The sequence below is a fragment of the Tachyglossus aculeatus genome, chromosome 16, assembly GCF_015852505.1.
Source record: "Tachyglossus aculeatus isolate mTacAcu1 chromosome 16, mTacAcu1.pri, whole genome shotgun sequence".
Taxonomy (NCBI): domain Eukaryota; kingdom Metazoa; phylum Chordata; class Mammalia; order Monotremata; family Tachyglossidae; genus Tachyglossus; species Tachyglossus aculeatus.
In genome coordinates this window covers 42,279,856-42,295,119 of record NC_052081.1, presented here as the reverse complement: position 1 = coordinate 42,295,119, position 15,264 = coordinate 42,279,856, and the positions used below count along the sequence as shown (strand labels likewise).

Here is a 15,264-nt window from a genome sequence, read left to right as displayed (position 1 = left end):
CTTGCCCGCATCGGCCGGTGCACTGAAATATGGTAAGACCTGAGCTAAGTACAGTACTCTGGGCAGAGTAATAACAATAACTGTGATGCTTGTTGAGCACTATGTACCAAGCACTGCTCTAAGCACTGGGATAGATACTAGTTAATCAGGATGGACACAGTCTCTGTCCCACATGGGGCTCCCACTCTTAATTCCCATTTTACAGATGAGGTACCTGAGGCCCAGAAGTTAATTGACTTACTAAAGGTCACACAAACATGTGGCAGAGCCTGGATTAGAACCCAGGTCCTTGAGAGTAAATGCTCAATAAATACCCCGGATTGACGTTGACCTGAGCTGAAAGACTGGTCATTAAACACCAACCTCAACCCAACAAGCAGCACGGCCTAGTGCCAAGAGCACGGGGATGGGTGTCAGAGGATGTGGGTCCTAATCCCGGCTCTGCCACCTGTCTGCTGTGTGACCTTGGGCAAGTCACTTAACTTTTCTGTGCCTCAGTTACCTCATCTGTAAAACGGGGAGTAAGACGGTGAGCTCCACGTGAGACAACCTGATTACCTTGTATCCACCTTAATGCTTCACACACGGTAAGCGCATTACAAATACCGTTATTATTATTATTAACAAGCCACCCACATCCCTTCCTTTCCTTCGAGCGTGAGGCTCACTGCCCACACATACGCCCGACACTCAAAGACACCAGACTTTTCCTGACACTGTCCCCCCTCCCCCTGCTATTTCTCCCCTGACCTGTAGGCATTAGCATTTGGAGAAAGCGAGGCAGAGGAGGGGGCAAAGTCCATTAAGAAACACAGTTGTGCATTGTGCCGTCGGGAAAAAGCCTGGGTTAACCAAGCCCTCCCCCTTTTCAAAAGGGCCAACCGTTTTTTCCCCCAGCACACCGGTTGGAAGAAAAGGTGGCAGCTGCCTCTCAGAGCAGGGCTTTGAACAGAAAACAATTACTATTCACTGCATTTGGCTTTCTGTGTGCTTAGCTTTGTCAAGCACATCATTTGTTCAGTGTTCTAAGATAGGTTGTTTATTGAAAGGCCGGTAGGAACCAAAGCCTCTTTTTGTTCCTCCCTGGGAACTTCTCCTCCGTTTTCCGTAGGCTTTCACCTGTTCCCTCACGGGCCAAGCCAAATTCCCACTCGGAACGAGGAAGGTTCTGGTGGACTCGGCGCCCACGCTGGGTGTCGAGGTTACTGCCCAGGGGGCTGCCGGTCAGCTGGTTGGAAGAACTGGGGGAAGGAGAAATGGGGCCCGTGGGGGGCTGCCTCAAAGAGGAAAAGTGGGGGGGGGGCTGGAGGGGCTGTGCCAGCCTGCCTAAAGAAAGCTCCCAGGTTGAACACTGCTCCAGAGGGGCAAGGGGAGGCCTAATCTCAATGGGGCGGTTGCTAGAGGAGACCCAAAGGGACTCAACTTCTTTCTTTCCCCCCTTCTTTAATACCTCTGGAAAACCACAAAGGAGCAGTGGTTCTTCCCACCCCACCACCTCATTTACACTGGTCAGGGAAGCCCTGAATGACCCAAGAAGGGAGCAAAGCCTTTTTAACCCAGGCACTGGAGCCCAGAGAAGTGATCTGAAGAAATGATCTGATCATTTCTTACTGATTTATGCTTCATGCCTTCCCATGGGCCACAGACATGGCTAGAGAGGTGTTACTGATGATGATGATTGGTAACTGTGGTATCTGTTAAGTACTTACTTCGTGCCAGGCACTAAACGCTGGGTAGATACAGGATAGTTGGGTTGGACACAGTCCCTGTCCCACATAGGTTTCAATCAATCAATCGTATTTAATCAATCAATCAATCGTATTTATTGAGCGCTTACTGTGTGCAGAGCACTGTACTAAGCGCTTGGGAAGTACAAGCTGTCAACATATAGAGACAGTCCCTACCCAACAGTGGGCTCACAGTCTAGAAGGGGGAGACAGAGAACAAAACCAAACATACTAACAAAATAAATAGAATAGATATGTACAAGATAAACAGAGTAATAAATATGTACAAACACATATACATATATACAGGTGCTGCGGGGAAGGGAAGGAGGTAAGATGGGGGGATGGAGAGGGGGACAACGGGGAGAGGAAGGAAGGGGCTCAGCCTGGGAAGGCCTCCTGGAGGAGGTGAACTCTCAGTAGGGCCTTGAAGGGAGGAAGAGAGCTAGCTTGGTGGATGGGCAGAAGGAGGGCATTTATTGAGCGCTTACTGTGTGCAGAGCACTGTACTAAGCACTTAGTACACAGGTTTCAGTCTTAATCACAATTTCACACATGAGGGAACTAAGGCACAGAGAAGTTAAGTGACTTGCCCGAGGTCACAGAGCAGACAAATGGCAGGGGCGGAATTAGGACCCACATCCTCTTACTCCCAGACCCGCATTCTTTCCACTAGGCCATGGAAGCTGTTCTTACCTTCCAATACCCACCCCCATTCCAAAGACCCCACAGGTCAATCTTCTATCCCTCAGCCAGTTGCCCAAATCCCGCTTTACGTGGCCACCTAGGAAACGGCTCCTTCCCCAAAACGGTCACCTCCTCAACACCCCCTTTCCGCCACCCCAAGGCCTGAAAACATTTAAAGGTGTCCTTGAGGGACAATGATTAAGCCATGAGCTTCTGAAAAAGTCTGAATAGGAGGCTGAGTTGCTGCAGGAGGCACTTAAAACTGAGTAAGAAGATTCTTCTTTCTCCCACTATCTGATGACTAAAAGGTTCCAGAGAACACTGACAACAAGAAGAAAGGCACTCAGAGTCCTCCCCCAAGAGGGAGGGTGCTGGGGCCGATGACAAGCTCTGCCGTCACCCCTTCACCAAGCTCTGCCTTTGCCCCTCGGAGAAGCAAACCCTCAAGGCCTGAACGGATACGAAGACAACCCTCTGGCAGGCTGTTTTTGAAGGAGTGGTGCCAGGAGTCCTCATGAATCCAGCAATCACCCCAATATGTCACTGGGTGGGGGAGGGGGGTTGTTATTGGCAGGAACCTGCTAGTGGAAACTGACAGCTTGTCCGAGAAGGCAATTTTCAGGGTCCATTTTTCCTGTTTCAGGGCAGATAAATTATTCACACTCACCACGATCAGGCAGACGGATGAGCTTCGGAAACTCAGGGGCTAAAGGTCCCTGACTGAAGCACTATTTTGTGTCTGTTTTTCTCCCCTTGACCCTCCCCCTTACCCACACACATCAAAGAAGTTTGTTTAATGGAATTAGTTACATGATATTTGGATTAAATGAAGCAGCGGCAAAACTCACACGGCACACTTTAAGAGTGTCATTCTAGCCGCCAGAGCCATTAGAGGAAAACTTGTGTCAATTTCCCCACTAAAAACCTCTCATTTTGAGGCATTATGTAAGCCTGCCATAAAAAAGCCCTGCCGTGGGCTGCGGCAAGGTGTGGGGAGTCTTGAGCCGGAGCAAAATTTTACAACCCAGCTCTGCCTCCTTAAAAATCAAACCTGGCTTCCCTTTTGCTTACAGTCCTGCCTCTCTGGCCGCCGGGACAGTTAGTTTAGCAGCATCAATCATCAACAGGGCTTACTGTGCACAGAGCACTGTTCTAAGCGCTTAGGAGAGTACAATACGACAGAGTTGGCAGACCCATTCTCTGCCCATGATGCGCTTACACAGAGATTATCTAGGTGCACAGACTTTTGTGCAGATGTGTCAGAGAGCTCCCCAGGGAGATGTTGACAGCTGGAACATTCTGAGGCCAAAATAGCTAAAATGACACAGGGACCAGCTGTGTATGGCAACCATTTTCCCTGGGGCCTTGCTTCTCTCCCCTCACCTGTTGGTGGCAACCCCAGTGAGTTGGGGGAAGGGGCACCCTAAAAGACTGTTGGGCTCCAAAGGGGCTGAGGGTCCCTGTTCCGTGGCCCCGGAAAGCCAGGTTCTCTGGGAATCTCTCTGATGCCCAACCCTCTCCCCGACAGCCTCTTGCTTGCTAAGGCTCTTGGGGGGGCAGCAGCTAGAACAGGCCTACAGGGAACTCCTACAATAGGATCTGAAAGCTTTTAATGTGGAAGATGACACACACCACAATGAGTATCATGTATAACAAGAACTAAAGGGAAGATAGCATTTCCATGGTTCACCAGATGAAAGTCACAACCAGAATCTGGGGCTGGTACTGGGAGTAAATTGGTCGGGGGGCGGGGGGGCGGGGTTTGGTTTTTGGGTTTTTTTATCTGCAAAGACAACCTTGCTCCTTGAAGCTTTTATTGGCTTCCTAGCTGACTGCATGTAAATACATGTATCTTTCTCTCACGCCTCCGCACCGAGGTTGGCCGTAATTTTCAGTTTCGCTCTGAGTCAATTAAGCCACGCTCTCTGCCTTCAGAAATCCATCCCACAGATTGCGGCTGTACTGGTCGGGAAGCATTCTGAGCGACAGGGGGGCCCGGCCGTTTCCCCCACCTGAAGAGTAGGGTCGGGGATCATGATCTCGGAGGTGGTGGGAGCTGATGAACAGCTCCCCGACCCCAAGGGGCCTGGGAGAAGCTCTCCTGCCACAAAGGCCGGGACCCCGGCTCCTTGCTCCATTTTGGGAAGCCACGTCCGCGCACCCAAGGGAGCGGCAGTGGTGGGAAGGGAGGACCACCTCCCTGGTTGAGGCAATTTGGGATCCTGGGCCCTGGCATGGGAAAGGAGAGATGGGACCAGGGCTGGGAAACAGCAAAGAGAGAATGAACCTCGGATCAAAGGACTTCACTTGGGTGGGCTGAATGGACACAGTTGGCTCAGGGTGGCTAAAATACCCTCGGGGACTGTTCTGCCCCGAGTCTTGTTGGTCCCGGAATGCAGAGCTGGGACAGCCACTTTGAGACCCAAGCAAAAGGGTGAGGAATCCAGGAGCCTAACCTCGATGGGCCCAGCCCACCCCTCACATAAGCCCGCTGTAGAGATGGCTGAAGAGAGATCTGAAAACCCGAGTGGTTGGAGCTAGGGAAAGTGGGTCAGAGGGGTGGCAGAATAAAACTGTGTTTGGAGCTGAAGGCCAACCCACGGAAAGGACAAGTGCTACTGACTGAGCCGGGGGGCTGGCGGAGGGGATACGTTCTTCATTCCTCCTGATTAAGACTCAATCCCTCCCTACCTCCTGCCTACACCTACAAGCTTCTGGCTGACTCAGGGTGTCCTCAGCAATACAACACACACACACACACGCACACACACACACTCACACTCTGAGCCGTTTCCCAAACAAACCCAGTCCAGGCAGAACTATTTTTCTCGACTGCATTTGAAATTTGCAGTTGGAACTCTTTCTTCAAGCCAACAGGGTTACGCAAAGCAAAACAAACCTGCCTCTTCACGGCTCTATTTATACCCATCGCTGCCCTCGTCTCCTGAAAAAGAAGAGGATTAGAAGAGCATCCGCTCGGTCGAAACTAAACTGAGCTCACGCGGTCGTTTCAAAAGACGATCGGTTCCATGGAGGTACAGTCCGTCTCGAGGATGAACCCGAGTTTCCCTCGGCTACGGGGGCGATTCGATCTCCAGCTCGGGGCCGCTGCCGCTGCCGCTGCCAGCTCAGGGTATGTGTGGAAGCACAAATGGAAGACACTCCCCCAACCCCCTCTATCTTGAACGGAAGCACTTAGGGGAATCTAGGGAATGGCAAAAGTTCAGATTCTCCCCCTCCCACCCGACCCATGAAGTTCCCCAATGAGCAAGAGTTCCCAAGAGACAACCCAAAAGCAGTAGGGTGCCTCCAGGAGGCAGGGGCTAGGTCCTCTGTGCCCTGTTTCTACATCCCAGCTCTTCTACCTGATGTTTAAGGGCTCTTGTTTCATGGGGGAGCGGGCAACACCCCCACCCCCCAACACACCCCACTCCCTACAGTTTAAGACCTGTGACCGTGCAGCAGAGCCAGTCAAGTTCTCCTAACTACCTTGCCAAATCAAAAGCTCTGTTTTGCCTTTTAGCTATACGGTACCAAGTCGTCTCTGGCTAACTTCGTCTTTCCACGGGAACCTCTTGAGGGCGGTCCCTATGCAGCAGCTTTTCCAGAGAACTGGATTTGCTGCCCCATTCTACCATTTTTTTCACCCAGTCTCACTCTGACCCAGGAGAATCTGGGTGGAAGGGGAGGTGGGCGGGTTTGAGCACAGTCTCATGCCACAGGAAAATACGGAATTCTGATTTTCTACACTAACTCCGGGGAAGGACGTAACCAGATCAGGTCTTTCTGAAGTACGATTAAACAGGAGACAATGATTAGGTGTCTACAGAGAGGGCTGGCTGCCAGGGCTTCTGGTTTGTTTCATGGACCTTTGTGTGTGTGGGGGGGGGGGGGGGGGGGGGAGTTCCTTCAAACACATCACATCCCCCTCCCCTTACATACACTGAAACTTCTACGGCACATTTGGGTTGCAGGAATCCCACTGATCCCACGGGCTTCTGTGACAGGCATTCGGTTTAAGGTCTGAAAAGACTCCTGAAATATTGTGCTGGTTTGGGTTAAGAGCCAGGGGAGGAGCCCCTTTTCCCCAGGTTTCCTTTTTCCTAGCTGTCAGGCACTCAAATCATTATTCATACCATTTGGAAAGACAGATTAAGGATTAATAATTCATCACCTTCCTTTGCCACAAGGTAGTCAAGAAAATAGGACAATTTAGCAGGAGGAGGTTGCAGGCTCCCAGTTAGGAGACGCATTCCATCACGGCTTTTTACCTGCAGGACTCAGGGACTCAATGGACACTGCTAGGGGGAAGACCACCACCCGCTGGAAATCTCTTCAATTCTGGTCAAGCATTCAAGAGTATTTAATGAGCACCTCTTCGGAGTGGAGCGCTGTTATTAAGCACTTCGGAGACTAGAATAGTTAGTAGACTCATTCCCTGCCCCCAAGGGAGCTTATAATGTAGCTGGGGAGACAGACACGGGAATAACTGACTGATAGGAGGAAGGAAGAGAAGCGGGTAAGTATATGAGCCAGTGCTTAAACAGTAGGGTATAGAAGTCAACACGTACATTAGTGCTAGGAGTGGTTGAGGGGGCACAAGGGTGTAATTGGTGTAGAAGTGGAGGTTGGAGATATAGGTTGGAGGAACGGGGAGGGGATTAATTGGATGTGGTTTCAGAGGGCTTTGAAGACGGGGAGAGCTATAATCAGATGGGTTTGAACGGGGAGGGCGTTCCAGGCTGGAGGAACGGCATGAGCACAAGCAGATGGAGGAGGGAGAGAGCGGAACGCAATACAGGTTAGCATGAAAGGAATGAAGAGGGTGAGCTGGGGTGCAATGGGAGAAGAGAATGGAGAAGTCAAAGGGAGAGAAATGACTGAGTGCCTTAAAGCCAATCATTGGAAGTTTCTGCTTGATGCGGAGAGGAACCAATAACTGTGGGAATTTTTAAGGAATGTGGGAAGTATGGTCCGGACAGGGGAGAGACCACTGGCAAGAAGGCCAGGGAGGAGGCTCATGCAACAGCCAAGTTGGGAACATCTCAAGTGCCTGGACTGTTATGATGGCTGATTGAAGGGACAGGAAGGAGCAGATCCAGGAAATGCGGAGGAAAAACTGGCAGGATTTAGTGACTGACTGAATCTGGTGGGGAGCCGGGGGGTTGAAAGAGAGGGAGGATGTAGGATGGTTGGCCCCGGGAAAGGGAACAACATCTTAAAGGTCAAAGGAATAAAAGAATTGGGGCTGGTTGGCCTGGAAAAGAGAAGGCCACTGGTATGAATGGGAGGGAGACATGACAGGGGGAGGGGAAGAAGAAACTGGGGGCTGAATAACTCTCTTTGGGTCTTTGGGGTTTTCTGAGGAGTTCACTGACCCAGCTGTCCTCCAGGATTACAGAGGCATGAACAGGAGAAAAAGGATTGAATTTATACTAAGGCAGAATCTGTTTATTTAGGAAGAGGCCATTTATGACTTTCTAGGTGGTTTCAACACTGGCACTGCCTCCAAGGGAGGGTGTTTGATCACCATCCCTAGAATCTTTAAAAAACAATAGATGCCCACTTGTCCGGATGGTGTAGGCATTCACCTTCCTGGAGGCTGGAAGTTGGACTAGATGACCTCTGGAGTTCCCTTCCATTTCTAGCACGCTCTGGCTTCAGGCAGCTCTTCTATTCTGACTATGGGGGGGTTAAGCCCCTCAAAGACAGTGGTTCCTCGAGTGAAAAGGAGCTAAGAAGTAGCACAGCAGCATACCACACTCCTTCCACCACCCCTGGCCCTAGGGCTGCATAGTTTAGACTTCTAATGGCCAGGATCAAGAAAGCAAGAAGTGATTATCCAGTTCCACTGGGAAAACCCCATGGGCCAGAAGCAGGTTGGGCGTTTTCCTAGGTACAACTATCCTCCGATAAAAGATGCCTCTGAAAACCTGGGCACTAGTGAGGAATTTTTATGCATTACAATCTTGACTCTTGGATCATGTTTAGAGGTTCCTTAGGGAGTGGTCACTAAAGTTCACCTTCTTGGTTCTAACCAGGGTATTTTGCCCACTTCTCAAATGATGCTTACTGCCTTTAGGCTACACTCTGCATTCTCTGGGAAAGTCGGGTAAGAGCAGGGCAGAATGTTAACAATTATCTTCATCACATGGGCTAGCCCACAATGAGACCCCAGCCATAGAAGATCTTTCAACAAAGGGACAAAAGGAGGCTTGAGAACTGAAACAATGCTATCTGGAGAGACTGTACAATTTAGACAATGATTCTATTTGGGGAAAATCATTTCTATGAAAGCAAAGCTTAAACAAAAACAAAAAAGCAGCGTGGCCTCATGGATAGAGCACAGGCCTGGGAGTCAAAAGGACCTGGATTCTAATCCCCGCTCTGCTACTTGTCTGCTGTGGGACCTTGGGCAAGTCACTTAACTTCTCTGTGCCTCAGTTACCTCATCTGAAAAACGGAGATGAATACTGTGAGAGCCACGAAGGATAGGGACTGTACATCCAACCTGATTAGCTTGTAACTACCCCAGTGCTTAGTCCAGTGTCTGGCATATAGAAGCACTTAAATACCATTAAGAAAAAAGAGGGGACAGCTGGGACTTTGCAGTTTCTTTATGGCTTTTCAAGAAGAGTCCACTACATCATTCAATGGTGAACAACAGACAATTCTACAAAAGAAAATTACAAAAAGATATGCCCAGAATTCTGAAAAACAGCATGGCCTGGTGGATAGAGCCTAGGCATGGGAATCAGAAGGACCTGGGTTCCAACCCCAGCTCCACCTGTCTGTTGTGTGACCTTGGGTGAGCCAGTTCCCTTTTCTGTGCCTCAGTTACCTCACCTGTAAAATGAGGATTAAGTCTGAACTCCCCATGTGGGACACAGACTAGGTCCAACCTGATTGATTACCTTGTATCTAGCAGAGAGCTTAGTACAGTGCCTAGAACATAGGCTGTTTCAGGGTTGAGCCTCTGCTGCCTAGCTGGCTCATTTCAAGCTAGAGTAGCCATTCATTCAATCGTATTTATTGAGCGCTTACTGTGTGCAAAGGACTGTACTAATCGCTTGGGAGAGTACGATATAACAAAGTAGGGGCTCTTCTGCCCGGGCCTGTCCTGCCGACCCCCGATGCCCCAGGGTGGGTCCTCCAGTACAACGGCCGGTTCCCTCCCGACAGCCCGGCCCTGGAGCTGCTCAACGACGGGTGGCCTGATGTGGCTTAAAGCGTACACCACGGGGGTTTGGGAGTTCCTCGGGGGAAAGCCTTCTTCTGGCTTTCTGGTGCTGACTCAGTTATCCATTCCATAGACATGTTCCTTGAATAGGGTCAGGAGAAACTGGAAATGGTCTGCTGGCCCAGGAAAACTGAGTCCAGCGCAAAGAGTTTAAGTCAGCTTTACATCAACTGGAACTCCCTGCCCCTCGCCGGCCAAAATTACGCAACCAAAAAAGTTCCAGAAGCCCGCCTGAAAGCCAGGGACTGACGTGCCTAACGCTGATAACCATGGGTGTCACCATCACTGCTCCTGCCAACACTCACAAACACTTACTCCGGGAAGGTAACCAAAATTTCAGTGATTCCTAATGATGCCGATTCCTCCTTCTCCTGCAATTAAGAGCCCAGACCACAAGAGCCAAAGAGAACAGCTGCCACCAGCTCGGCCTGGAGATTTCTATCTCAAATGCCGTTTCCCAAGGAACCTCCTCCCTGCTCTGGCAAAGAGTACGAGGAAATGCGCCTCAAAAGAAAACAGCAGGAATGATTAATTGAGGAAGAAAATCTTCAAACACTTGGACGGCTTTGCTTCAGTTTTCTGGCAGGAAACTTTCACCTGGCCAGAGGTATTCAGGAAGTGGGCACACCTTATGAAAAGCAGCCACGTAGCATCTTTTACTGCAAGTCACAGCCCTCAATCGGCTGGTGGCATTTCGGAAGCACGAGGGAGAGAGGTCACCGGGTGGCCAGCTCTCCAATGAGAGAAGACAACACCTTATGAGAGGTTGAAATCATCCGGTCCCTGGGCAGATCCCAGGATTTAAGGGCTTCAAAGGGTTGATTTTGTCCTCAGTCACTCAACTGTATTTATTGAGTGCTTACTGGGTGCAGAGCACTGTGCTAAGCGCTTGGAAGAGTACAATTTAACAGGGTTGGTACCACATTCTTTGCCTACTGTGAGCTTACACTCCTCCCATGCTAACTAGCTGGCTTCTCCTCCTCACAGACACGTCCCCCACTTTGTGCCCTCGACCGCTAAACCAGACGGTGAGGCTTAGGCCTGGGAGCCATTCCCGGACCCACCGTGAATCGGCGAGAGAGAGAGACAGAGAGAGAGAGAGAGAGAGAGAGAGAGAGAGAGAGAGAGAGAGAGAGTCACCTGTCGAGGAGTCCCCGGCACTGAGGCGGACGAAAGTGCACAGCAGATGCAGGCTCAGCCACTTGGCAGTTGTCCCCCACGGGTGTCCTGATGAGGTCCGAGAGCCGGGATTTAGCTTGGCTTCCAGCTGCTGCGCCATGGCCTCCAGGTCGGGGTGGGCCGAGCCAGAACGCTAGGAAGACATAAGGAAGAGAGGTCACCTGCCAAACCCAAATGGATTTCTTGGAAAGAGGTGACCCGGGACCTTGCGAGTTTAAGGGAAAGAAGTTCCCGGTTCGTCTCTACGGCCTGGCTGTGCCTATCAGCTTGATAACGGAACTGTCCAGCCCAGTCAGGGGCCGCCGGATGACAAGCCAACCAAGGGGCACAAAACAGATCCTCCCATAACACCACCTCGGCCCGGACCAGGAGCCACTCTTCCCCCTTGGCCGGGCGGTAAACCACCATCTACGTCCTCTCCATCCTTGGCACAAGCCACACGCCACCCACGCATCTTCCTCACACAGTCCATTAGAAAAGCAGCGTGGCTCAGTGGAAAGAGCCCGGGCATGGGAGCCAGAGGTCATGGGTTCTGGTCCCGGCTCCGTCACTTGTCAGCTGTGTGACTTTGGGCAAGACGCTTCAATTCTCCGGGCCTCACTTACCTCATTTGTAAAGTGAGGATTAAAACTGAGCCTCACGTGGGACAACATGATCACCTTGGGTCCCCCTTGGTGCTTGGAACAGTGCTTCGCACATAGTAAGTGATTTGCCCAAGGTCACACAGCGGACAAGTGATGGAGCCGGAATCGGAACCCATGAACTTCTTGTTCCCAGGCCTGTGTTTTATACACTAGGCCTACATATTTACTATTTTATTTATATTATTTTGTTAATATGTTTTGTTGTCTGTCTCCCCCTTCTAGACTGTGAGCCTGCTGTTGGGTAGGGATTGTCTCTATATGTTGCCAACTTGTACTTCCCAAGCGCTTAGTACAGTGCTCTGCACACAATAAGCACTCAATAAATACGATTGAATGAATGAATGAACATCTAGGGATTCATCAAAAAAAGGCACCCTGGCAATATTATGAGACCCTGATGAGTTTGGAAAAAATGTTTCGAAATCTCCTGTTCCCGACGTGCAGCTGTCACCTCCAGCCTGGCCAAGCCGGGCACCAGACGCCACCCAGCTGGGCACGTGGGCTCAGACATATGGAGGGTGGTGGGGAGGAGTGGATGGTATGCCCTTGGCTAGTGGCGCTGGCCGGTTCGGGGGAAGCAGGATGGTGCAGGGCCGAACCGGTGCCAGCCCCAGGCAGAGTGGCTCAACCTCGGGCATCTTGAGATGCCGGAGCTTCTCGTCATCTGCTTCCCTTCCTGGGGGTTTCCATAGGTGGTCTAGGCTGGAAAACACCCAGGGGGTCACAGTTTGAAAACTGGGAGCAGCACAAGGCCGTTCCGGCTTCACAGTCCAGAACTTGGGGGGTCAGGTGGGGGAGGGCCCCCCCGAAGCCAGCCTTTCACCAAAGTCCTTCCCCGATGCTCCGGGTGAGTCAACACCTGCCGACAGCACTGAGAGGCAGGTGGGCGGGGGGGGGGCGGGGGGGGGGGAGTTATGAGAAGAGAGAAATGAACGTGCCTTGAAAAACAGAGGTGATAAACTCCACCAGCCTGGTGGAGGTGGGTGGGCAGATCGTTATTTGGAAAAGTTCAAACAAAAGGGAACTAGAGAGGTTAATTAAACCTGCACCTCAAACAAGGATCATCTTCCACCATCTACACGTGGAAGCAGAGTGGCCTAGTGGAAAGAGCCCGGGCATGGGAGTCAGAGAACCTGGGTTCTAATCCTGGCTGGCTGGCTGACCCCAGGCAAGCCACAACTTCTCTGCACCTCAATTTCCTCATCTGTAAAATGGGGATTCAATCCTACTCTCTCCAACTTGGCCTGAGTCGCAAATGGGATGGGGAATGCGTCTGAGCTGATTATCTTCTCTCTATCCCCAAGCCTGGTACAGTGCATAACAAATACCATTACTATTATCCACTAAACGGTAAGCTCATAAGGGGCAAGGAAAGTGTCTGCTAATTCTGTTGCACTGTACTCTCCCGAGTGCTTAGCCCAGTGCTCTGTACATAATAGGCATTCAATAAATACCACTGGCTGATTACTACTGAATCAAAGGGCCCAGATCAGACCTTTCTGACCAAATAAGTGACCAGCAGATGAAGCATGCCACAGAGGGCCACAAGAAAGATCCAAAGGGTGACAAAAGCCCGGGGAGAGGATGCCCACCCCCACACATTTCACAAACTGAAACCAATAAAAGCTAGCGATACTTCTGGCATTTGGGGCGGTACAAGTACGCTCGAAATAAAGGCGCTCTCTCTGTCAGAGCAGCTGTTCAGACTGCGCAGGGGGTAATGTTTACTTATTCAGGTTGATGGCGGAATGTATCATAGTTCAGTCTGTCAGCTACATACGTGGAACTGCGTTTATATACACAGCGATAAGATATGTTTGAACAACGGCAAAGCGTGCCTGAAACAGCCTATTCAGTCTGTATGAGTAATCAAGAATAAAAGCCACTTGGGGGGAAAAAAAAACACACCCAAAAAAAGCCACAGCTCAGAGATATTTGGAAAGTTACAGAACAGACTGTCATGAATAGCTTTGCTTATATTTGTGGACATTGTTTTCCAAATAGCTTAAAAACTGAACAGATTGTTCCAAGAGGTTGCATTTCCAATTTGTTCCTGGCTCCTAGTCACTTATCCCAGAGGTAACAGTGAGAAGAGTCAACTAGCTTTCTACAAAACACGACACGGTTCACCCTGTACTGGCTGGTCTGCTGGGAGGTGTCGTTAAGAGGGGCAAATGGACTTCACAAGAAAAAGAGTCCTCTTTCCAAACAAACCGTACAAGTCCACCGCTCTGCTCTCAACTCTTCTAGTCCAACACAACGCAGCCTTTGGCACTGGGTGACGAACTTTTCAAAGCGGCAGCGATAATAACAACAGTGATGGCATTTGTCGAGCGCTTACTATGTGCCAAGCGCTGGGGGAGATACAAGATTATCAGGTTGTCCCAGATGGGGCTCGCAGGCTTAATCCCCATTTTGCAGATGAGGTAACTGCAGCACAGAGAAGCTAAGTGACTTGCCCAAAGTCACACAGGTGACAATGCCGGGTTTCCTAATGATTCTGTTCCAAAAAAATATTCTCCGTTTTAGGAGTACTGGGTGCAAAGCACTGTACTAAACGCTGGAGTGGTGGGAGGGGAATTACTCGGGTGAGAATGAAGACACGGGCCCTGGTGCTCAGGGGGCTGCCGCTCTAAGAATCACCCTCCACCCCATCCCTCCCGGCTCCCAAAGCCAGTACGGATTCGGGCCTTCCCCCCTAAAAAAGTGTCAAAGGTCCTGCGACGGGGGAGGGGAGGGGGCGAGGAGTCACCCAAGCCTGGTTTTCTCCCCTTTGGAGGGGTAAATCACAGTTCGCGGGCCCCGGGGGAGGGAAGGTGTGTAGGTGTGGTGACCCCGGCCGCCCCGGGGTCCTTTATAGAGAGGGGTCGCTCCTCCCGGGGAAAAGCCGCTGGGTGGGGGAGACCCCAGACCCCAATGTCTATTCCGTTGTTGGGTAAGAGCTGTCTCTATCTGCTGCCGAATGGTAATATTAATAATAATAATGCCACTTGTTAAGCGCTTACTATGTGCCGAACACTGTTTTAAGCGCTGGAGGAGATACAGGATCAGGTTGTCCCAGGTGGGGCTCACAGTCTTCACCCCCATTTTCCAGATTCATTCATTCATTCCGTCGTATTTATCGAGCGCTTACTGTGTGCAGAGCACTGTACCAAGCGCCTGGAAAGTCCAAGTAGGCAACGTATAGAGACGATCCCTTCCCAACAACAGGCTCTCAGTCCAGAAGGGGGAACTGAGGCCCAGCGAAGTGACTCGCCCCAAGCCGCCCAGATGACAAGTGGTGGAGGTGGGATTAGAACCCACGACCGCTGACTCCTAAACCCGGGCTCTTGCCACTGAGCTACGCTGCTTCGCTTAGTCCAGTGCTCTGCGCGCAGTAAGCGCTCAATAAATACGCCTGAATGAAGGAGCCCCCTATTTCCTCTTCTCCTCCCCATCCCCCCCCGCCCTACCTCCTTCCCCTCCCCACAACACTTGTATATATTTGTACAGATTTATTACTCTATTTATTTTATTCGTACATACTTACTACTCTATTTATTTGGTTAATGATGTGCATATAGCTTTAATTCTATTTCTTCTGACGATTTTGACACCTGCCTCCATGTTTGGTTTTGTTGTCTGTCTACTCCTTCTAGACTGGGAGCCCGTCGTTGGGTAGAGACCGTCTGTATATGTTGCCGACTTGGACTTCCCAAGCGTTTAGTTCAGCGCTCTGCACACAGTGAGTGCTCAATAAATACGACTGAATGAAGGAATGAAAAGCAGTCCTTCTAGACTGTGAGCC

General features: G+C 50.7%; 1 protein-coding gene across 3 annotated transcripts in view; it reads right to left on the bottom strand.

The window, feature by feature from the left end:
* Positions 1–15,264, bottom strand: part of KIAA0319L (KIAA0319 like) — a 54,309-nt gene that overhangs the window by 35,558 nt on the left and 3,487 nt on the right. For all 3 annotated transcript variants that reach the window (XM_038757977.1, XM_038757978.1, XM_038757979.1), the window contains exon 2: positions 10,795–10,966. In XM_038757977.1, the coding sequence (XP_038613905.1) occupies positions 10,795–10,933 (139 nt within the window). In that variant the 5' untranslated portion in view covers positions 10,934–10,966. The remainder of the gene's footprint in view (positions 1–10,794; positions 10,967–15,264) is intronic.